The sequence below is a fragment of the Betta splendens genome, chromosome 5 (genome assembly GCF_900634795.4).
Source record: "Betta splendens chromosome 5, fBetSpl5.4, whole genome shotgun sequence".
NCBI classification, from domain to species: Eukaryota; Metazoa; Chordata; class Actinopteri; order Anabantiformes; family Osphronemidae; genus Betta; species Betta splendens.
In genome coordinates, this window is record NC_040885.2 from 11,943,459 (window position 1) to 11,965,222 (window position 21,764).

The 21,764-nt window shown below is 46.1% G+C and overlaps 5 protein-coding genes across 9 annotated transcripts; 3 read left to right on the forward strand and 2 right to left on the reverse strand.

Annotated features, from left to right (window-relative positions):
* Positions 1–254: 254 nt before the first annotated feature.
* Positions 255–4,489, forward strand: p4htmb (prolyl 4-hydroxylase, transmembrane b). Of its 2 annotated transcripts, none has more exons than XM_029151882.3 (9): positions 255–1,030; positions 1,126–1,306; positions 2,017–2,207; positions 2,294–2,390; positions 2,559–2,721; positions 2,861–3,046; positions 3,183–3,273; positions 3,449–3,572; positions 3,804–4,489. In XM_029151882.3, exons 1-9 carry the CDS (start codon positions 695–697, stop codon positions 4,007–4,009), a joined length of 1,575 nt encoding a protein of 524 aa, XP_029007715.1. In that variant the 5' UTR covers positions 255–694; the 3' UTR covers positions 4,010–4,489. The 2 variants fall into 2 exon arrangements, with proteins under 2 accessions (XP_029007715.1, XP_029007716.1); XM_029151883.3 differs by having other exon boundaries at positions 256–1,030; positions 1,126–1,207.
* A 64-nt stretch (positions 4,490–4,553) lies between these two features.
* On the reverse strand, positions 4,554–9,918 carry slc26a6l (solute carrier family 26 member 6, like). The gene is given in 20 exon segments (XM_041070988.2): positions 4,554–4,692; positions 4,791–4,933; positions 5,003–5,057; positions 5,155–5,568; positions 5,685–5,795; positions 6,067–6,159; positions 6,237–6,306; positions 6,424–6,530; positions 6,606–6,701; positions 6,784–6,861; positions 6,944–7,057; positions 7,168–7,315; positions 7,393–7,475; positions 7,740–7,892; positions 8,247–8,411; positions 8,480–8,626; positions 8,628–8,656; positions 8,724–8,834; positions 8,925–9,064; positions 9,185–9,918. Coding segments are annotated over 20 exon segments (2,412 nt in total). The 5' UTR covers positions 9,325–9,918; the 3' UTR covers positions 4,554–4,677.
* A 124-nt stretch (positions 9,919–10,042) lies between these two features.
* kbtbd12 (kelch repeat and BTB (POZ) domain containing 12) lies at positions 10,043–13,169 on the forward strand. The gene is made up of 6 exons (XM_029151877.3): positions 10,043–10,186; positions 10,470–11,631; positions 11,701–11,971; positions 12,053–12,203; positions 12,359–12,556; positions 12,652–13,169. The coding sequence occupies exons 2-6, from the start codon at positions 10,559–10,561 to the stop codon at positions 12,819–12,821; spliced, it is 1,863 nt and encodes a 620-aa protein (XP_029007710.1). The 5' UTR covers positions 10,043–10,186; positions 10,470–10,558; the 3' UTR covers positions 12,822–13,169.
* Positions 13,170–13,327: 158 nt separating this feature from the next.
* Positions 13,328–16,882, reverse strand: iho1 (interactor of HORMAD1 1). 4 transcript variants are annotated; one of them, XM_029151887.3, is made up of 9 exons: positions 16,489–16,882; positions 16,091–16,216; positions 15,724–15,789; positions 15,403–15,529; positions 15,084–15,220; positions 14,936–14,984; positions 14,779–14,863; positions 14,428–14,543; positions 13,328–14,326 (listed from the first exon to the last, which is right to left on the reverse strand). In XM_029151887.3, the coding sequence occupies exons 2-9, from the start codon at positions 16,126–16,128 to the stop codon at positions 13,583–13,585; spliced, it is 1,362 nt and encodes a 453-aa protein (XP_029007720.1). In that variant the 5' UTR covers positions 16,129–16,216; positions 16,489–16,882; the 3' UTR covers positions 13,328–13,582. The 4 variants fall into 4 exon arrangements, with proteins under 4 accessions (XP_029007720.1, XP_029007721.1, XP_055364708.1 ...); XM_029151888.3 differs by having other exon boundaries at positions 16,070–16,882; XM_055508733.1 differs by having other exon boundaries at positions 14,181–14,319; positions 16,091–16,882.
* A 38-nt stretch (positions 16,883–16,920) lies between these two features.
* On the forward strand, positions 16,921–21,434 carry c5h1orf159 (chromosome 5 C1orf159 homolog). The gene is made up of 9 exons (XM_029151900.3): positions 16,921–17,099; positions 17,691–17,772; positions 17,865–17,949; positions 18,634–18,729; positions 18,806–18,862; positions 19,147–19,281; positions 19,374–19,399; positions 19,518–19,542; positions 19,853–21,434. The coding sequence occupies exons 2-9, from the start codon at positions 17,701–17,703 to the stop codon at positions 19,954–19,956; spliced, it is 600 nt and encodes a 199-aa protein (XP_029007733.1). The 5' UTR covers positions 16,921–17,099; positions 17,691–17,700; the 3' UTR covers positions 19,957–21,434.
* The last annotated feature ends 330 nt before the right edge of the window (positions 21,435–21,764 follow it).

Sequence of the window (21,764 nt, forward strand, 5' to 3'; positions counted from 1 at the left end):
TTACTATTAGCTAATGTAAAATATTATAAATACTGGATGAGGATGCTGTGAAGATTACTGTAGCAGGCTAATAGTAACTCTAGCTGAGAGGTCATACATGAACACAAGTCAAAGGTAGATGTCAGCAACGAAAGTTTTAGACGTGTCACTGTCAACTTTTTTGAAGTGGGGGCTGAGCAGAGGACAGAGAGAGAGAGAAAGGGAGGGAGGAAGAGAGAGAGGCTTTGTGCAGTTGTGGGTTTAGGTCACCAGAGGTCAGCATTGCACGCAGTGGGCTGAATCTGTGGCAGTGTCGTGTAAACGATAATAGGATTATTGCACGTAACAGCGGAGTGCGGCGTCTGCGTGGAATGGCCGCTGTCCCCGGACGGACGCTGGGTCACGGACCGGGCCGTGGGACGGGTTCGGATGCGCAGTGCGCCTTGCTGCCGCCGCGGACGGGGGCTGCTGCGGCGTAAACACGGCTGTCAGCGCTGCGGTGCGCGGGTAACGGGTTCACGCACCACACGTCCACGCAGCCCGTGTTTACCTCGAGCCGGTGATGCCGCTGGATGTGGATTTCCGCAGCGAACCGTCCGGAGCGCCGCGCGAGGATTCCCCTTTTAAACGCCACTGCGGCTAGTCCGACCCGCAAACGCGTTCTGACAGATGGACTCGGTCCCGTGGACGCGTCCACTCCTTCCATCTCCGGGAAATGACTGAAAACATGGAGACCCTGGATGCCGAGGACGCGACTCCGGCCGGGAGCGCGACCTTGCCGCCGCTCCGGCCGCCGTGCGAGCGCCTCTCGCCGCACAAGAGCAGCGTGTGCTCGCGCTCCTACTTCGTGGTGGTCATGGTGTTTTTTCACGTGTACATCATTAACGTCATAGCGCTGCTGTTCTACGTGCACTACAGCAGCGGGCAGGAAGACGCCGCCCGGAGTCGCGATGCCCCCGGCGCCGACCACCAGCGCCCCGAGGCGCGTCGTCCGCCGCCGAAGCACGAGTTTCTGCGCGACGTGTCGCTCACGAGGATGGAGGGGATCCGGGTGAGTAGAAGCCGCCGCCTCGCTCCCACTCCTTCATTCAGCAGCGCCGTCTCCCCTGTCTCACGCACTCGCTACGCACTCTGCTTTATCTCTAGGTGGGACACGTGCAGCGCGTGTCACTGGTGCCCGGAAAAGTGCACGAGATGCGGACTTTGAGTCTGAAGCCTCTGCTGTTTGGTAAGAGAACAAACGCGGTGAAACGCATTCAACAACGTCGACGTTTGTTGTCCTGCAAACGTGTTGGAGGGAAAAGTGGACTCGTGTGGATTTTACAAGGTGACGCTTTCAATCAACCGTCACCTTGTCGACTCTTATTTGCCTGCGTGTAGATTACAGGTTCAAGGAACTGTGTTTAATCCCAGAGGAAATCCAGGGCTGGAGGCCTGAATCCACGTTACTCAGATCCTTAATGAGAGTGCAGATTATTTCCTCTACTCAACCTTAGGAAATATATATTCATTATTTCCTCCTGTTTCTCAGACCCGTGCTTGATGGATTTGCTGACCATTCATACCAGCATTAATCTGCATGATGTAACTGTTACAGTACGTGCTGCTTTATCTGTTTCTCTCTCTCTCTCTCTCTCTCTCCCCCCTCTCTCTCTCTCCCTCTCTCTCTCCCCCCCCTCCCCCCCCCTCTCCTCTCTCTCTCTCTCTCTCGCTCTCCCCTCCCCTCCCCCCCCCCACCCCTCTCTCTCTCCTCTCTCTCTCCCTCTCTCTCCCGTCAACCCCCCAACTGCTCTCCTCGTCCTCTCTCTCCCCTGTTCTCCTCTCTCCCCGCCCGGGTCCCCCTCCCTCTCGTCTTAGCTAGCTTCCTCTCTCCCCTCTCCTCTCCGCCTCATCCTCTCTCTCCCCTCTCCCTCTCCCTCCCCACCCCACCCCCCTCTCTCTCTCCCTCTCTCTCTCTCTCTCTCTCCCTCTCTCTCTCTCCCTCTCTCTCTCTCTCTCTCTCTCTCTCTCCCTCTCTCGCACTCTCTCTCCCCGCAGAGATCCCCGGGTTTCTGGCGGAGGACGAGTGCCGCGTGGTGATGCAGCTGGCACAGCTCAAGGGCCTGATGGAAAGTCAGCTCATGGTGCAGGACGGCCAAGACGAGCTGGCCAGAGAGCTCAACCTGAGCCCCGAGGAGATCTTCAACCTCCTTGACATCAACCAGGACGGGCAGCTGCAGCTCCACGAGGTGTGTTCAAGTGTGGACTGCGAGGCCTCGCTGTAGCGTTTGGGTTCATCGACCCGTCCCGTCCTTACTGTTCCTCCACTGCGCAGATTCTGACCCATTCCAGAGTGAGGGACGGCATCTGGCTCACGCCAGAGAATCTGCGAGAGATCTATGCTGGGCTGAAAGCCGACAAGGATGGCAATGGTAGGAACTCGGCCTGTCACCTTACATTCAACAGCAACAAGTACTGTAGCTGGTAGATGCAGCTCCAATTTAACCTGCAACACTGCATGCAACCGATGCAAACGGGGGCTGATACTGAAGGAGCGATGATCCGAAGCAGAGCTGCTCGCGCTCGTCTCCTCCGCACAGGTCTGCTGAGTCTGGAGGAGTTCAGGCTTCTGAGCAGCGACGCCTTCCAGCGCTTCCTGCTGCAGCGAGGGGTGAAACGGAGTCAGCTGGTGAGGAACAGCAGGCACACGTGGCTCTACCAGGGCAAAGGGGCGCACCGAGTGCTCCAGGACATCAAGGCCAGGTGAGGACGACTAGTAATCATTAGGTTCATACGGGCTTTATTACAACTGATTTGTTGGTTGGGAATAAAACTCTAATAAACATGATCCATTTGTGGACGTCCAGTGGTTCACAGCCTTCCCTTCCCCTCTCTCACCAAGGGTGACCCGCCTCACCCGGCTTCCCCCCGCGCTAGTGGACCTCAGCGAGCCCCTGCAGGTGGTCCGCTACGAAGAGGGCGGGCACTACCACGCCCACCACGACAGCGGGCCCGTGTACCCGGAAACGGGCTGCGCGCACACGCGCCTGGCCGCCAACACCTCCACGCCCTTCGAGACGTCCTGCAGGTGAGATCAGGCGCGCGCGCGCGGCCGTCCGTCCGTCCGTCCCTCTGTCCGGCGCTCCATCGCCGCTTGTGTCTGTCCGCGCGTGTTCGTTTGCACTGTACACGTGTGCCAATTGAAATCTGTGTCGCACACTCAGGTACGTCACAGTTCTCTTCTACCTGAACTCTGTTGAGGGGGGCGGGGAGACCGCGTTCCCTGTGGCAGACAACAGGACCTATGATGAAGTGGTGCGTAGTCGTATGTGGGTGTGGAAACATGTGGAGCGCGTGTGTGTGTGTGTGTGTGTGTGTGTGTGTGTGTGTGTGTGTACACTGTGCGTGTGCCTCACATCCGCGTTAAGCCCCCGTTGGTCGTCCGTGCCTGACGCGAGCGAGCGCCTCGCTGACTTACGCCGTGTCGCAGTCTCTCATACAGAACGACGTGGACCTCTTGGACACCCGGAGAAACTGCGACAAGAGCAACCTGAGGGTGACGCCCACCAAAGGAACAGCTGTTTTCTGGTACAACTACCTTTCAGATGGAAGAGGTAGGATTCTTAGGGCATTTTTATACCCTGTCGAGTTTGAATCAAATATTAAACGAAATAATAAATAGCAATTGTTGCAACACGAGGGTCAGTTCTGTCGGTCTCCAGGACACTGATCTGCTGAGGCAAATCACTGAACAACCAGGGCGCCGGCGCACGCTCTTGACGATTTGAAATGATATAATTGCTGGGTTACGTAAAAGTTCAAGGTTGCCTTGTGGGCTTTGACAGGTTGGGTGGGGGAGCAGGACGAATACGCGCTGCACGGAGGCTGTGTGGTCACCAGGGGCACCAAGTGGATCGCCAATAAATGGATCAACATCGATCCCGACTACCAGCGGCAGGCTCGCTACCAGCAGCTGGTGGCGCAGCAGCCGGAGGACGAGGAGGACGCGGGTCCGACGCCACGCGGCCACGACGTCCACCAGGACTTGTAGCTCACGCACCAAACGTCCCGCCTCCCCCGGCCCCTGCACCGCACCAATGGGAGCATCCTCCGTGGCCAGTGGACAGACAAGACTCATTCAGGGGACGAGCTTTATGCAACTGTAAAGACAGCTTGTTTTGTTATATACGGCTTTTCTGTGATTTTTTTTTAAGTATGTTTCCCATTTAAGGAATGTTGCACTAGAAGCATAGTAAAGCAGTTGGGACAAAGAATCCTGCATGCTTTAGCTTCACAGGTTTTGAGCCAAAAATGCACTTGAAATTTAAAAAGGCTGCTGTAATTTATCGTTTGTCCGTTAACGGCTCATGCTGCATGTTGCCTGGTCTTTGATCCAGTCTTTGGGTTTATTATTCCCTTCAGTGATAGTCCTCTGGAATAAAACTGTTTTATGGATGTTTCATAGTTTATTCATTTTAGTTTGACTGTAACCGTGTGCGTCTCCCACACTGAATAAAGTTAAATATGTTGATCCGAGTCGTCACAATTCAGCATTTGTCTTCGTTTACATGACTTCAAGACCAAAAAAAATAAATATGAATATATAATGAAAGAAAGGGGGGAAAAGTAGCAACTGTTCATTTAAAAGCACAAGCTCTCAGCTTGTGATGGAGGTGTTGGGATCCTTTCTTCATGCCGGACGTCCCGTTGCTGCAGTCATTAGAGTTTTGTGTTCTGAAATCAGACAGTAGTAGAAACTCATTTAGTGGCAACAATTCATTGTGTTCGCGGTGCCTAATGCTGCACTGATGTCATCGTGGCGCCATACGCACTGACGGCGTGCATCCGGGGAACAGCGGGGCTCCGCGGTGGTCCACGCAGTGCAGCACGGCGTCGTGCACCGAGGCAAACAGGCGCCTCTTGGTTATTGTCTGTGAGAAGAAGCCTCCGAGCTCCAGCTGCGCCACCACGGAGGCTGAGGGGAAAAGCGTTGAGCTGAAGATGTGCGGATGAAGAAGTGCCCCGCGCAGAGGAGGCCACTTACCCTGACAGCCAGCCACGTAGATGTCCACATCGATCTCCCCGAAGTCCTGGAAGATCTGTGAGTGTAACGTGTGATGAGTCGTCAACACTGGGCTCACGTTTAGAAGGTTAGTTACTGTAATCAGATCATTCTCTAGGCTGCTTATTACTCACATTTTTCAAAGTCTTTATGGCCACTGTGTCAATGAAGTTAGCCGTGGAGAGGTCCAGAATGATGGAGTGTATGTCCCAGGTCCACTTGCCCAGAGAACCCAGAGAAACCCGCTCCAGGTCGCGACTCAGCGTGTCCTCGCTGCTGGAGTCCACGGTCGTGGCGTCCCCGTCCTGGGACATCCCGCCCAGGCTCGTGCCGTCGGGGTCCCCTCCTTTCAGGTACTCCCATCGGCAGTGTCCGTGGGGTGTTTGCGGCGCGGCGGGAACAACGAACACCGTCCCGTTGCCCCTCTCCGTCCAGCGCTGCTCCTCCCCGTCCTCGTCCTTCTCGTCCACACACGTGTCCCTCCAGCCGCCGGCCTCTTGCTCCACAGAGAAGGCCGGCAGCTGCTGAGCCGCCCTCTGTGCTCGCCTCTGATGAGCACACGGACAGACTGGCTCAGGATGAGATGATGTGAGTAACAGAATAAACGCTCACAAATGTCACGGAGCTCCTTTGAATAAGTGGCTTCGTGGGACGCCTGCTGGACCTCTCTCTTGGCGCGCCTCCTCGCCCGCCTCTCAGCCCTCCTTTCTCTCCGCTTCTGCTTGGCCTCCTGCCTGCGTTTATAGATGATCATCTTACTGATGTCGAGCCCACTCTGAAGAGAGACAAGGACCAACACAACACAACATGGCAGGACTCCAGTAAGATCACGAAATCAATTCATCAGCGATTTGTCATGCAAAAGTACATTTTCTGCTTTCAGTGTGATTAACTGCTGTTTGAAGACTAACTAACGATCATAGTTTGATATAACACGCAGTCTGACGTCACCACACTGGACTTTTTAAATAAAAGTGAGCATTCTCTTCTGACCATCTGTTTGTTATCTGCTGCCTACGCTGCATAGAACAGTCAAGACAAAACACCTTTTCCTTCAGGGCTTCAAGGTAAAGCTCTGCATTGGCAAAATACACTGTAGCAGAGGAGCGAAATATAGTAACACCAGGAATCTCCCTCGCCTGCAAACAGAGGAATTGTGTTTTTAGAATGAGTATGGCAAATATTACAATCATCACTTCCCATCTTTCTGCTTTACCTCTTTGTGTGTTTCCAAATCCATATACAGTTCTGTACCAGGAATATGTCCCAGAACAGAGTATGTTGGCCTGAGGAATGGAACAAAGAACTTGATGTTCATGGACACTAATTTCATGGCAGATCCTAAAAGACACCCAGTGTGACTGCGCTGCAGGAATATACTAAGTTATGAAGATCAGCCTTACATTTGAGTCCTGACGATGACACTGAGCACAGCGAAGGTGACTGCTGCAGCCAAACCCAGATCCAGGTTGAGGAGCAGTGTTGACCCCCACGTGACCAACCACACGGCCTGAAGAACACAGCGTGACGTTACGCACGGAAAACAAGGAAGCAAGAAGGACACCAACAGAATTCAGCCTCTCACCAGGTCGGTCCTACTGGTCCTCCACAGGGTGACGACGTCAAAGTACTGCTTGAACATCCCCTTCAGATTTACGAATACAATCGCTCCGAGGACGGCCTAAAACAGCACGAAAGAGAACGTCTATCACGTCACAGGTCTGTCGCAGAACCACCGAACAGCGAGTCGTTAAGAGTAGAACCTTTGGCAGCTCCTGGAACAGCGGTCCAAGTTTCAGTATAGTCACAAGCACAATGAGGGATGAGACGACTCCAGACATCTGCAGGAGCACAAGGCGCTTTATTCTGGCCTCCTCCCATTGCACTGTTGCTCTTGTCCTGCTCTTACAGCTCCTCACTCACCTGTGTTTTCGCTCCCGCCGTCTCCTGGATGAGACTCCGAGACATGGACGGGCAGACGGCGAAGCACTGAAAGAAGCCTCCCCCTGCGTTGCTGAGGCCCAGCGCCACCAGCTCCTGAGACAGTGGAGAGATACTGGAATCAGAAGGGATGTAGGAGGCTCGATCTGAATAGATGCTGGAGGCAGAATTCAACACAGTGCATTATAGCAGAGGCTCTGCTTCACCTGGTTGCTATCCACCTTGTATCCATGTTTCAATGCAAATGTTTTTCCCAGTGAAATACTAATGGCATATCCAACAATAGCTAGAGCAAAGGCATCCCCCACGACTTCTCCAAAAAGGCTCACGTCCGGTAATCTGGGTGGACTTAACCTGACAAAGAGGGGACAAAAGGATCGAGCTTGGACAATAAACAAGTGAATAATGTCACAAACAGAACAAACACTTACCCACTGGGAATTTGTCCAACAACCGACACAGAGTAGTTGCTGCTCAAGCCGACATAGTTAGAAATCAGTGTTCCAGTCACAATCTGAAGCCAGACACACAAAACATGAGGAATAAACTGCTGTCGCAACGTGTTTCAGTCATGAGAGCGGTGGTCAATCATATTCTAAAGGTGAAACTAATTATTAGCCAAAAAGAACCGTGTTTTTGCCGCAAAACGAAGAGGCCCTGCAACTACTGCCGACTCAGCAGCTCGGTTCCACTGCGTCCGTGCTTTTGTGGTGCCGCAGCATCAGCACTAGCAGCGGTGCACAGGGGCCAGAGAGCGCGTGTCCTCGCGGCCACCGACCGTGATCAGCTCCACCGGGATCGGCACCGGCAGCTTCGGACCCAGGAAGGAGTTGAGCTCCTTGGCCGCAATTAACAGCGCCATGGACACGGCGCTGACCACCAGCGTGGGGATGTGGGTGTGTGGCAGCAAAGAGCAGACGTCCTTCAGAGTCTGAAATTAGAGCGAGGTGAGGTAGTTCTCAGTTAAAACCCAAATAAATTACAATTAGTAATTATCACTTTGTTAGTTCATTCCTAGCATTATTTGAATTGTGGATGGCTGCAGTGTCTCTAGGATACAGCAGTTGCATCTTGGGTCCTTTCTGTGCAGGGGAGAGACCTGATATATCACAATCTGGTTGTTAGGCTGCAAAAAGCCTCCATCGACACCATCTGCTCCCCCTTTTGCCCGAGAATCACAACTGTTGTATCGTGTCACGCTCTGCTCTCCCAAACTGTCGCCGCGTGAGATTTCCACTCACGGGCGCGACATTTCGGGCCGAGCGCCGCAGCTGTCGGTACTCACGTGGACCAGGGCCAGCGGGCCCCCGGCGCGCGTGGGTGCCACGCCGAGCAGGTTCTTCAGCTGCGCCACCACGGCGTGCGCTGCGGCGGCCGTGGTGTAGGCGCGCACCAGCGGTTCAGACAAGTAGGTTCCCACGAAGCCGAACTTCACCAGACCCAGCACCACCTGCGCGAACAGCCGTGAATGGACGCAGGCGGCGCCGTCTTCGCGGGCCCTTGGGTCGCGGCACGTACCTGGATGAGCCCCGCGAGGACGGTGGTGGCGGCCGCCACCTGCGTCCTGTACGAGTCCCGAGCGGCCACGTCCACCTCCGCGCTGCCGTTGGTCCCGTTGCCGATGAGGAAGCCCGTATCCGGGGCAAGTCTCTCTGTCACGCCGCCCTATCATGATGCTGAGCACCGTGAAGGTACCTGAACGCACAATACGAGGTTCAAGCACAGGTTTTATTGACCGTGGTGCAAATCCGTTTTTCCTCACCAATAGAGATGTGACGTGATGTTCCGAAGAAGAAGTAGATGAGTGGCGGATAAAAAGAGGTGTAGAGTCCAAATACAGGAGGTAAAGAAGCCAGCAATGCATAGGCCATACCTGCAGAACACAGACTGTAAGTCAGTATACTGTTAACTGTGCAGGTGATGAGGGGGAATGGGACAATACTACAGTGATGTACTGTCGTACTTTGCGGCAGGTGCATAATGCCCACGCTGATGCCGGCAACCAGGTCAGGCATCCCATAATCCCACACTGAGTACTTGGGCAGCCAGTACAGTACGGGGAAGCTGCTGATCACGGCCCTTTTCAGTTTGGCCCCAGAACATCTGGAAGTGATTGGAAGACACAGGGTCTTCATACGCGTAAATCCTAAATGTGCTGAAGGTTGATTTTGAACGTCAGACCCAACATTTACATCCACACAGTAAACGCTGAACTCAACTCACCTTAAGGAATCTTTAAGTTGTTCCTTTAAAGAACGATGACGGTCCGAATAGGTCTTTCTCTGCGTGAACTCCTCCAGGCTCTGCTCATCCAGAACTTCCCTCTCCACTCTGTACTTCACAAACCTGTTGGTGGCGTCCATTGGACTGAACCTGCACTAGGATTGATTCCAAGAACGCCTGTGACGCCTGCGAATGCCACGGTAAATGCTCCCCTACTGCTCCCACAGGCATATATACATCCTAACGCCTAATGTTTAACCACGGTCAGGATGTTGTGGGCAGCGCTAAAAGAGAAAAGGATGTTCTGTAATTGTGGTCTGAAGGTGGAAAGTGTACTTCCATCCTGAAAGCTTTTCCATTCAACAGCAAAAACGAAGCCAATGAACCCTGAAGTGACATCCTAAGCTTCCCATGACATGACGAAGCCTTTATTGAGGACTAGAAAAACACACAAATGTATAAGATGTGAATACAAATCCCAGAGAAGTCTGTGCAACAACATTCAAAGTGTTTTGGATGGATTCAACATGTGGTCATTGATTATATACTGGGCCTTTAAGAGAGAACCGTCATGAAACCTGAATCCAGGCTGAGAGCAATGTTCCAGATCTGCATCACGTGACTGAGCCAAACACTGTAATGGATAATAATCTAAAATGAAATAGGATTTTACAATGGAAACTGAAACTTCTGAAAATCCAAATCATTCACAGCAGCGCTGCTATCACTGCTTTAACCGCTGCTTTCTTCCCCTGCCTGAAACCCTCCTGACCTACTTGCTGTTTGCCACAACACTGTCTATTTTTGGGTTCACAGCTCAGAGGGCTGCAGCGGTGGAGGGGGCACATATCTTTGACTCCTGCCATTGCTTGGACCCCGTCGAACGCCCCCCCGGCTGACGCACTCAGCAGCATCAACAACATATGTAGGCTGTCGAAACCTGCATATTCACTGGTCTGTTTAGACCGACGATCACAGCGGACAGGAGGCGCTGATGACTTGGTAAGAACTAACCCACGTTGTACTAAACCCAAACTGCTACCGGCTGTGGTGGTTTATATTTGTACAGGTCCCTAGAACGTGTAACGGATACTTTTGGTAAATGCTTAATGAACTTTTGGTCACTGGAAAATTCCTAATATTGATTCTTGCCTGCGTATTTAAAAAATGTCTTTAGCACATATTCAAGTCAAGAAGCAGTTGATTATGAAGTCAATATAAAGAATGGTGTAATGTTGTGTTGTTGTTTGCTGTGCTTCATGGTTGTTTGTTTCTGTTTTCTCAGGAACAACTTCTTCAAGTCTTTGCTCCTAAGTGGATGAAACTCCCCGTGTAGATTTGAGACGACCGCTGTTCCAGTACGTTTGAAAGCCAATGGATCTGGCAGCTAAACACGGGCTGGTTCTGCTCGACCAGCTGAGGAGGATGAGGGAGACGGAGCACTTGACCGACGTGGTGCTGGTGGCCGAGGGCGTCAGCTTCCCCTGCCACAGGGTCGTCCTCTGCGCCTTCAGCCCCTACTTCCGCGTGATGTTCACGTGCGGCCTGCGCGAGTGCAGCAGCAGGGAGGTCGTCCTGCGGGACACCCCGGCAGAGAGCCTGGCTCTTCTGCTCCACTACATGTACTGCTCAGATCTCCCTCTCACCAACAGCAACGTACAAGGCGTCTCCATCGCCGCGTTCCTCCTGCAGATGGACGACGTCTTCGCCCGCTGCCAGCTGCACATGACCGACAACATGGACGCCTCCAACTGCCTGGGAGTGTATTACTTTGCCCGTGACCTCGGCGCGGAGGAGCTCGCTGACCACGCCCAGCGCTTCCTCAGGCAGCACTTCGTCCAGGTGTGCGAGAGCGAGGAGGTGCTGGAGCTGGAGGCCCATCAGCTGGGGAGCCTCCTGTCCTCCGACGACCTCAACGTCTCCAGAGAGGAGACCATCCTGGACGTCGTCCTGCGCTGGGTCAAACACAGAGCTCTGACGGAGGGAGAGACACGCGACCGGCATCTTCCGGAGCTTTTGAGGAAGGTCCGCCTGCCGCTGATAAGCGCCGACTATCTGAGAGAGTCCATGAGGAGAAGCGCGGCCTTGCTGGGCGACGCCGACTGCCTGCAGACGCTCAGCGAGGCCCTGGAGGCCGCGGCCGCGCACCCCTCGGCCGCGCCCCGCAAGCTCAGGCTGCGCTACGGCATGGAGACCACGGACCTGCTGCTGTGCGTCGGCAACGACAGCAGCGGCATCCGCTCGCGCTACGGCAGCTACGCCGAGCGCAGCTTCTGCTACGCGCCGTCCACGGGCCGCACCTACTACATCACCTCGCCCCGCTACGGGGAGGCTCTGGGCTACGTGGGCGCCGGGGTGGTCACCGAACGCAACGCCATTATAGTGGCGGGGGAGGCGGGTGCTCGCAGGATGGCGCGACAGAAGGACATGAACGTTGAGATCTACAGGTAAAATGCATCGGGGTGAATGTGCGCGTCCTTTGCGCGCAGCGGCGCTGATTGTGTATTTGAAACCAGGTACAGAGTGGAGGCCCAGGGGAGCTGGGAGCACCTGACGTCAGCCGAGTACCGGGACTCCTACGCGCTGGGCGCGCTGGGGGACACGCTGTACCTGCTGGGGGGGCAGATGAAGCTGAAGAACCAGTTCCTGATGACTAACTGTGTGGAGCGGTGGTCTCTGCAGGGCGGACCCTGGCGCAGCGCGGCGCCCCTGCCTCTGCCTTTGGCCTATCACAGTGTGGTCACCATGAAAGATCGCCTGTACGTCATCGGCGGCCGAACCCCACAGGTGATGTCAAACAAATACATGTTCAATTCTGAGGAGTATTATTTAAGACTCGCTTGTCTGACTGCACCTCCAACCATCCAGTCATATCGGACAGATGACGAGCCCGACCGTCTTAGTAACCGCCTTCTGGAATATGATCCAAACACAAATAGATGGACAGAACTAGGTGCCATGAGGTATTCAAAGTACCGCTGCAGTGCTGTTTCACTCAATGGTGAAATTTACGTGATGGGTAAGATTATTTGTTTAGTCGTCTGTCTTCATAAACTGTTCTTCAGCAATTCAGTGCATGTTACTTCAGATATTAACATTTGAGTCATCCTCAGGAAGGAATTCTGCTGCAAAACTCAAGGTGCATTCTTGTTCTGAGATTTTTTTTTTTTATAGGGGGCATTGGGTGTGAAGGAACAGACCGAGGGCAGTCAAGGCACTGCCTTGATGTTGTAGAGATCTACAACCCAGATGGAGATTGCTGGAGAGCTGGACCTCCTCTCCCATGTGCACAACTTTCACTGCGCACCAATGCCTCTAATGCAGGAGTAGTGGGAGGCAAGATTTATGTGTGTGGCTACTATAAAGGAGCAGGTACAGTAGTGATGCAAGGCTTAGGTGCATGATCAAATATAAATATAAAGGACAAAGTCATAGTTAAATTCTCTCTGTGTTTTGATGACTTTCAGACCGTCATGATGATATAACTAAAGACATTTTGGAGCTGGACCCATGGGAGAACCGGTGGACAGTGGTGACATGCCGTGCACTGATGCATGACAACTATGATGTCTGCTTAGTAGCAAATCTTAACCCCAGGGGACTCATATCTCCTCCTGTAGACTTAGTAAAACTGTAACAACCCTGTCAGATCAGATTAAGGTCTGTTTGGGAGATTCAGAACATGAATAATTAACTATTAGTGCACTTGTTGCTGGGTCAAAGCCATTCACTTTTGCAAGTAGAATAAGTTTAGTTGCTCATTGCACAATGAAGATTTGTTGATCTGCTAAAAAAGCTGAAAGCTGAGAAAAAAATTATTTGTAAATACATCTTTTTTAAAATTAATTATTGGTAGAAATTGATATATATGAATTAAAACACATTGTATGTATGTAAATTGCATACATATATACAGTGTTTATGTGTGTGTGTGTAATAATGTCTTGTTATAAATGCTAAAACAGAATAAATGTTTGCACCCTTATTGTTCTCAGTTGTTGTTTTTTAAAATAGATTGTGTTTTATGTGAAAGGTGAAGAGTGACCTGAAGTTTCTATATGCAGCCAGAATATAAAAATGTTTCACATTTTGCAGTAAAAATACATGTACAGTAGCTCACAGAATAAAATTGTAAAAGTTGCCTGTTGTTTGCAAAGCCCCTTTATTCTGAATAATACATTTAAAACTAGAATACAGAATTTTTATTTTTCTACAGAGACACTTAACTATTTTCTAGAAAAAGAATACAAGCTGATATACTAATATGTGCAATAATGTCTTTCTCATTAAAACGTGTTTCATGTTGAAGAAACCATAACTTAATAAACTAAATACATGAAACATAAGAAAAGAAATGTTTTCTGTTCACCAAGTCATTTTTCTCATCATCTAAAACCCTCAGAAATCAGAATCACAGTCCATGTTAAACAATTGCCAGAGGTTTTCTTTCACTGGAGTTCCTATTGTGGACTCATCTGACAGCTTCTGTAAAATGGGTTGGAATCCTGGGAGGCATGCAGAGCTGTTGCTGTCCTGAGACCAGCCACTAAAAGGGGTGATTATACACCCTACAGCTTCACTGGACTTCACCTTCGGTGAATTTTGGTTCAGAGTTGCTGTGGTTCTGGTACAATCTGAGTCTGGAATATTTCGACTAGTTACCGCTTTTACGTCATTGTGCTCACTGAGATTGGTAGACATATTATGATTTTTAAATGATTTATCATTTTCATCTGAGATACACCTTCTCTTTTGTGAGTGCACCAGCGGCCTCTTCTTGCCCCTCCTATACGTTTTCTGAGTGAATTTCCTCTTATCTATGACGTAGGAGGGATTCTGGGGCGGAACCTCTAACTGAATGTGTTGAAGGTTTTGTGATGCACATAAAGGCTGTGTGCCTTCAAGCTTGTTTTCCTGGAGGCTGTTTGAGAGTGACTGTTCCAGCCCTGGTGACGTCTGAATTGCACTGTCCATTACTCTCTCAGGACCGATTTTAGCTGAATGCTCTGAAACTAGGGTGCTCAGCAGCTTCAGGGCCTCTTCAAGCACGTGGCTGCCTTTTTCCTGCTCCTCTTTCAGACTCTGCAGGCTACTCTTTAAGATTTGCAGATTCGAACCATGCTCTGCTGTGGTAGCTTCACCCTTGCAAGATGCAAGAGAAAAAGATCAATTATGATTATCACTAACAAAAAACTTACAGGACTTTCAGTGAAATGCAGCTACCTGCACCATAGTCTGCTCACCTTTTTCATCGTCTCCTCTAGGTTTCTCATCTCACCTTTTTGAGAGTTAACTTCATTCAACAAAGTCTCAAACTGCCTAGAAATGTCACTCTGAAGTCCATTTAGGTTGTTTTTTACTTAAGTGAGTGAAAACCAACATAAAAGCAACCAATTAGAGTTAAACAAACATATTTAATCCCAAATAAATTACTACAGTTGGGGAAGAAAAAGTGACCACATTTATCAAATAGGTAAAGACCACCATCTACTGGTAATACAAAATATTTGCACACTACATTTTTATTACTAAATTAACCTAAGCAGAAAACAAATCAACTATTTACAGTAAGCTTTACAAACAAGAAAACTTACATGTAGATGCAAAACTGTCAAATCTTTCAAGAACTGTTTGACACACGGTTGTATTTTTCTCAGTGTCAGCAACCACTTGCTGGATCTGAAAAACAGCAACATCATATTTAGAAGAGATTTATAATTGACAACCAAATTAATGACAATGCTCACTTACATTTTTGAGAGTTTCTCTAATATCATGACAGTCTGCAGCCAATACATCACTGTTGAAGCAAAAAAAAAACAGGATAATGGCCATTTTTTCATGATCCCACTGGTACAAATTCAACGAGTTTCATGTTTTAAGTTACACAGACCCTTACGTGTCATGTTTCTCTTTCGCCTTTTTTCTGTTCTCTTCAAATTTGTCCAGAATTCCAAATGTTCTTGTTTTGTCCTTCAGTTCTCCAAATAAGAGAGGTTTAGTGTGATAACTGTTTGAGAACTTTGGCTCACTTCCCTAAACAGTAACAAAAACAAAGAAATAAGTTTCACAGAAATGACAAGTGTTTGGAAATAATAAATAACTGAAAAAACAAGATGGTAGCTCTTAAAATAACCTATGTGCACATTTGATTAGGTGAAAATATTGTTCATTAACATGATCCCAGAACTCTACAACATAAGGACAGAAAAACTTACCTCTAGGGAACTTTGTTGGGATAAACTCATATCTTGAGACGTGCCTTGAAAATTCTCAGGCCAAAACTGAGACCCAAGAAAAAACTGAGAGTCTGCGAAACTGGAGTATCCGCTGGTGGCCACATTTCTGTGCATCCACAGAAAGGCACCAATAACAAAACCACACCTTGTTGATACAGCCAGAAAATAAGCAAAGCACTGTTCTATGTCTTCAAATCATGAAGACTTAATACCAAATGATTATTGCATACCATATACTGGACACAGTATTACAGCAACAGATTAAAGTTAGTCAATAATTAGGCCAAGTTCAATGATCACCTGCTTCCAGTTGGAATGCTCAATATGTCTTTTATGTTCTTCAAATGATTCATTGTGTTTTGATCCCTGTTTGGAAAGACAATGTGTTAGCAGCAACTTTACTATGTCATTTTAACAGCCTCAACGCAGTAGAAAATATGCTAGCTGGGTTAAGGCTAATTAGCATTAGCATTCATCTAGAAAGCGCTACATTAGCTTAAATGTGCCTGATTTTAATTAATGAAGCCTCTATTTTAATTTAGGCTATTTGACAATAACCGTTTAAAAATGACTAATGTTACGGTTTCATAATACAGAATATTTATCGTATACTAGTTAAATAATAATAATTTATAGAATGATTTACAGTGTATACAACTACGAATACTTAAATGAAGCTTGCGAGCGATGTGTCTCCCGCCACATGAATCTCCATGGAGGAAACGCTGCATTCAGTGACCGTCAGTAAAGTTTAAGCTGCAATGCAGGGCCAGGGAGGGGTGTTGTCCATGCTCTCATTATAAAAAAATATTATCAAACGTTATCAAGCATCAGGTTCATTAGTTTGAATGTTTAATAAATGCTGTGTAAAATGTGAAAAATCTATTCGGAGTACTTGTGTCGTGTCTGAGCTGATTTTAGATTTAGTCTGTTTAGCACCGTTTCCCGTGATAAGCTTCACTATGACTTAGTCACATCATTAAGTTGTCTGTTGTTATCTTTTGACGTCACATCTAGAGTTGTCTCAAAAACATTGCAGCACATAACTCCATATATTTTTTTTACCTAGAACAGCATTTGCGGAGGTACAGGATTATCAGGATGTTGGAGGTAACAGGGCATTCACAGTTTCCTGTTAGCAGGAAGCGTTTGCCTGACAGGTTCGTCTGGCTATGCTGTAGGTGAATAATAAGCACAGCTGTAAACTATATTTAGGAAGGAGTTTGCATCCATGACCCATAATTTTGGCTGCACAGCTGCAAGTATGTATCATCACTCTTAAATGTATCTGTTTCCAGCTTTAGAAAATAAGTGGTAAGACTGTAGTGTTGCTTTTTAGTTAAAAGAAAAAAATGTATATTATACGCTGCTATCTGTAATTTATTAAATTGTTTTATTTTAGTACAAATCCCTCTAGATGTTTAGTTCGAGTTTAATTTTGAAAATTCTCACCGGAAGTGCACATGATAAATAAAAGCACGTAACGCTAGCAACGAGCTATACGGTGCCATTGACTGTAGTGAACTGGTACCGACCTGGTACAGAAGAGCAGCGTTGATGACAGACCTGATAACAGACATATGTGTTTGTCTGCTGGTAGTTCTGCAACGGACCAGACCTGAAGCGGATTAAACGGCACCGGGACTTTGGCCAGGCTAAATCCTGGTATTTGGCTTGTGAGTTAACTTTTTATCTTTCTCAGTTCCCAAACGTGCAGGGTTTGTGCTTGTAAACGTTTTGTACGATAAAGTCATTACCAATGTTTATACAAAAATAAATGTCCATGTAAGAACTATTACCTGAGCGAACGTGGTTGCTTTAACTGTAGCTGCTAGCTCAGTTACGGTATAACTTCCTCCCCGTGACAGGTGCTAGCTAGCTAAACACCTTGGTTCCATCCCACTTGCACATTTGTGAGACGTTAGCGTTGACGCTATGTTAAACTAAAATTATTGAAAGATACACATCTTGTCAAAGCAAGATGATTGCAAGTTGATGTTCTCTTGGAAATCATTGTAAATTTCATATGTCTTGTTTTTGAATAGGGTAGATTAAAAACCCCGATTTGAACATCTAACAGATGAAATAATATCCAGATTAATTCTTAATTAAAATAATTGTTGTGCAATAAAGATAGGTTTCCTGACTAACCGTATAAAGTCCAACAAAAATTAAATTAAATTTGAGCTGCTGTGTTTGATCCTTTTTATTAAGAGAATAAATATGCCGAGCCAAAAAGATTTAATTAAAGTCTGTTTGATCTCCAGAGGTTCCAAAATGGCTCTGTCATTCCTCTTGGTCTTGGCTGCCACTGTGATTCTTATCAGACCAGAGACACCTGTAACCAAGGTAGAACCCTGATGTTACTTAGCCCAAGGGCCATTGTGTGCTTTGTTCAGGATACACTGGTTTGTTATCCATGAGCACCTCTTTGTTTACAGGCCCTACGTCAGAACCTACTCGAATGCTGTGGTGAGAAACAGAGGGTGAACAACTCATGCTCAAACGACACTCACTGTGAACCAGGTAATGTAGGTTTTATCACAGACCTCTCCTTCTTACCGTTATCAGATGTTTATTGGTCACAAACCACATGATGACAAATCATCCCATCCTTGTAAGCTCTCCCTATTGGTTCATGTGAATGGGTTTGTATGGAATGATTGCTTTAACAATTGGCAGTTATTGTTTTTTGTTTTATTAATAGTTTATTGCAGCATTTCTTGTACTAGGTTCAGTAAATAATCATAAATCACATCATTACATAGCATTACATATAGTCTTTGGGATACTTTTTAGTGTATACTTTCATAGTGTAATAACATCTAATTTTTACTAACAAGTAAATCTCTCCAAAAATTAATCATTATTAATTATTCATCATTTAATTTCTCAGGTAAGGGAGCTTTTCAATATTTAATTTTGACACAGATTCGGGTGTTTTATTTCCATAAACATTTCATATATAATTTAGTTGTGAGTGTGATCTTAACATTGTTTATACATTGCAGAGAGATACTGGAACAATTAATTTCTAAAATGAACTTCTTGAAAATCTTTGTATCCTTGTGGCTCATTTTCTTTTTGAGTGCAACAAAATTTTCAAAATTTAACAAAAATGTAACAAAAATGAATTTTTGTTTCTAATAAATAAATTCTTACTAACAAAAATGGCAAGTGATGTGAGAGCTGTTCTTTTGTGTTCTTTAGGATGCTTCTTGCGTGTCCTTGAGAACAGCAACACAATTTGCATATTCTGTGAGTCAGCAGCTGTGGATTTGGAGAACACAACAGTCTGCACCTACAGTAAGAACATGGTTGTAATTATATTAAAAATGAAAATGAGCGTTGCAATTATGAGTTCTTCTTCTGTGCTCTTCAGACTACACATTTGAGAAGAAAAATCATACAACTGTAACTACGGTTGTTCCTAAAATTGGTAAGATACTTTGTACCTATTTACTGATTTCATGAACTACACTATACATTACTCTGTCATCCTTTGTGCAGTGTGGTTACAAGTCTGAAATATTAAGAAGGTATTTTAACAAAAGTTCATTTTAAAATGTAATGTCATCAACATTTTTTGCTCTGGGATTCTTTTGTCATTCTAAGAAGCCAAAATATTTCATGTTTACAGGTGCAGCATGTGTGTCTGTAGCAGCCAGTAAAACAATTGTACTGTAATATTTTCTGACTAACTGATGCTGTGTTACTGCACAGGTGGGCCAGGTGTGGCAGCTTCTCTTCTTCTGGGAACGCTGTTGATAAGCTTGTTCCTGATCCTGTCCGTTGCCTCATTTTTCTACCTCAAACGCTCCAACCGACTACCAAGCATCTTCTATCGCCGCAACAAGGGTTAGCTCTGCATTGCTGTGATACACTGTCATTTTGAAAATAATTATCGGTTGAGAATATGAAAACTAACATCTATTTGTGCATATTTACAGCCTTTATATTTCAGCCAAGTGAGACAGTAAGTGGATTTTATTGTTTGTATACTGTTCGCCAAATGCTACACGCACTAAATCTGTTGTTTTCTAGTACAAGTGCAAATGGACAGTTAAAATTAGTTTGTTTATTTTTCCCTCTAGGCTATCATGATCCCTTCTTCATCAGGTAAGATGACTGCACTCTTGTGTAATCTATCTCTTACATTGATGAACAGCTTAAAGTATGTGCGGTTAGGGAGTAAATACACAGCAGTCAAAACATCATTTAAAAGTCTGGCAGTGCTGATTTGGAGTGGTGCAATTTTGAGGGCATTAAATTCAGAGAAAAACTGATATTGGCCACAAAAACAAGTTAAGTTATTTTGAAAAGTAGTTTCAAGTTGAAAAGTTATTTCAAATATGCATGTGAACAATACTACTTTGATTCTTTGTTTTTGTCTCAGATGATTATATGTTTTTGTCTCCATTTCTTCAAGTGCGGAAGCCAAGATATGTGAGAAGGGAGCGGCCCTCTGCATCATCAGCAGTAAACAGTGCCACTATACCCAGTACATCTACTAGTCAAGTCCATAATGTGTAGGAGCAGGGGTGGGAGTGTTGATGTAAGTATGAGAGAAGGCTCAGGAATGTTTTCTATGTTAATGTACGCAAGTATGAAGTTGTCTTCACAAATGAACCCTAACTACTGGTGGCACATCTTGTCATTAGGATTTTTTATTTCTATATTTAGTGAAATCATACTGGGGGAAAATCTTCACTCACTAACTGTCATTATCATGTTACTGAGGCAGTGTCACTTAAAATATGCAGATATGCATTGGCTGTATTAACCCTGAACAAACAGTTGTTAGCAATTCTTTCTAAATTTAAAACACTGCAGGTTATTTTCTACCTACTCATGCAGCACTAGTGTCACCGCTCAGTCTAAACACTGTTCCTGAACTGTTTCTATCTGTTGTTTGACATTTATGTTTAATCAACTTTTAATATTGGTTCTATGAATATATGGACCTGTTTGTGTAACCAATGAATGACCAAGTTAAAGTAACTTTTCTTTTTTTTTTTACTTATTTCATATTTATTTGTGTTTTGTACCTGTGCACTGAATTATACTGTTTAGCCTCAGGAGTAGGTTTTGTGTCTTATAGTTCTGGTGGATTTTTCTTAAGGAGAGTTGCTGTGGACACTGACACTTAATTGATTGAATTTGTATTTTATTGTTGGGTTTGTGTTTGTTTATTATTGTGAGCTCAGCCAATGTGATTGTACTTTACAAGTTCAACAAATAATACATTACAGTTGTATATCATTAATTTGCTTTTTAATTATCACATGATCATGACAGAGACAACTTAAACTTTCATTTGAAGTTTCATAATTCTCTTGAACTTTTAAGTAATCAGTTTTATTCCATTCGGTACATTTTAATTCCAACAGAATCAAGTCTACTGCACTTTATCTGTAATCATCAGCTAATTCTCTAAGAAAACAACTCCCACTGATGTTGCCATTAAATATATTTCCGATTGTGTGATTGGCGACACTTTTGCACATTGTGAACATTACTTGACAGTTGTTACCTTTTGCCAAATGTTGTCTGAAGAAAATGGCTCTTGCTTTGTGCCATATGAAAACTGTGCCATTCTGAGCTTTAAATGCAGCTGTGAAACATTTTGTCATGGTGTGATGAGTAATCATGTATTTAAATAATAACCAGTGGCCTTTACTGTGCACAACTCTAAACCAAGGCTAGTTAACCAAGTTTTATTTGCTACATGATGTTTTATTTCAGTTTTTAAATATTTTGACAAATCTAAGACTATAAGAACTAATGTCCATCCCTGACATCTCTGGAGCAAGATGGCGACCATTCCATGAAAATTCGCAATTTGATTCATGTTTGCTTCTGTACAGAAAACCTAAAGCTGAATACATGTACATATTGTTTTATACAAATAACCTATTGTTTTTGTAATGATGTACATAATGTAGTTTCAGTGCCACAAAGAATGTTTTGAAAGTTTAATGTTTGCAGAAATAAAGCACCTTTTATCAAGACCTACGACCCTCTGTGCAGTTTTGAGCTTTCATTCAGTCGTGTGAATGACACTAGTTAGATTACATACAGTATGCTTCCAAATCCAGTGTGTTTACTGATTTTATACTGGATGAATTATGAACTATTAATTATTATTAATGAATCAACTCAAGCACTTAATACTGATTAAGGGTTCTGGTGAATTGAAAACATTCAAGTTCAACTCATCCTGTGGATGTGTTTGTAAGTAATTTTGATAAAGATGATCAATATAAAACATCTGTTGAACAAAATGCAGCTGTGATAAATGTAAGAGGGATTGAATTCTGGGGGACTGAAACGTCAAACCT

What these genes read in the sequence shown, in the direction of transcription:
- p4htmb (XM_029151882.3), top strand. Translation starts at nt 695, where the DNA reads ATGACTGAAAACATGGAGACCCTGGATGCCGAGGACGCGACTCCGGCC. An exon ending in ACTCGTGTGGATTTTACAAG is followed by an intron (nt 1,307 to 2,016) that starts GTGACGCTTTCA and finishes CTCTCCCCGCAG; the next exon opens with AGATCCCCGGGTTTCTGGCG. An exon ending in AGCCGACAAGGATGGCAATG is followed by an intron (nt 2,391 to 2,558) that starts GTAGGAACTCGG and finishes TCCTCCGCACAG; the next exon opens with GTCTGCTGAGTCTGGAGGAG.
- kbtbd12 (XM_029151877.3), top strand. Translation starts at nt 10,559, where the DNA reads ATGGATCTGGCAGCTAAACACGGGCTGGTTCTGCTCGACCAGCTGAGG. An exon ending in ATGAACGTTGAGATCTACAG is followed by an intron (nt 11,632 to 11,700) that starts GTAAAATGCATC and finishes ATTTGAAACCAG; the next exon opens with GTACAGAGTGGAGGCCCAGG. An exon ending in TGGTGAAATTTACGTGATGG is followed by an intron (nt 12,204 to 12,358) that starts GTAAGATTATTT and finishes TTTTTTTTATAG; the next exon opens with GGGGCATTGGGTGTGAAGGA.
- iho1 (XM_029151887.3), bottom strand. Translation starts at nt 16,128, where the DNA reads ATGTGGCGGGAGACACATCGCTCGCAAGCTTCATTTAA. An exon ending in AGCATTCCAACTGGAAGCAG is followed by an intron (nt 15,530 to 15,723) that starts GTGATCATTGAA and finishes GTGGATGCACAG; the next exon opens with AAATGTGGCCACCAGCGGAT. An exon ending in TGACAGTTTTGCATCTACAT is followed by an intron (nt 14,544 to 14,778) that starts GTAAGTTTTCTT and finishes CACTCACTTAAG; the next exon opens with TAAAAAACAACCTAAATGGA.
- c5h1orf159 (XM_029151900.3), top strand. Translation starts at nt 17,701, where the DNA reads ATGGCTCTGTCATTCCTCTTGGTCTTGGCTGCCACTGTGATTCTTATC. An exon ending in CAGAGACACCTGTAACCAAG is followed by an intron (nt 17,773 to 17,864) that starts GTAGAACCCTGA and finishes CTTTGTTTACAG; the next exon opens with GCCCTACGTCAGAACCTACT. An exon ending in CGACACTCACTGTGAACCAG is followed by an intron (nt 17,950 to 18,633) that starts GTAATGTAGGTT and finishes TGTGTTCTTTAG; the next exon opens with GATGCTTCTTGCGTGTCCTT.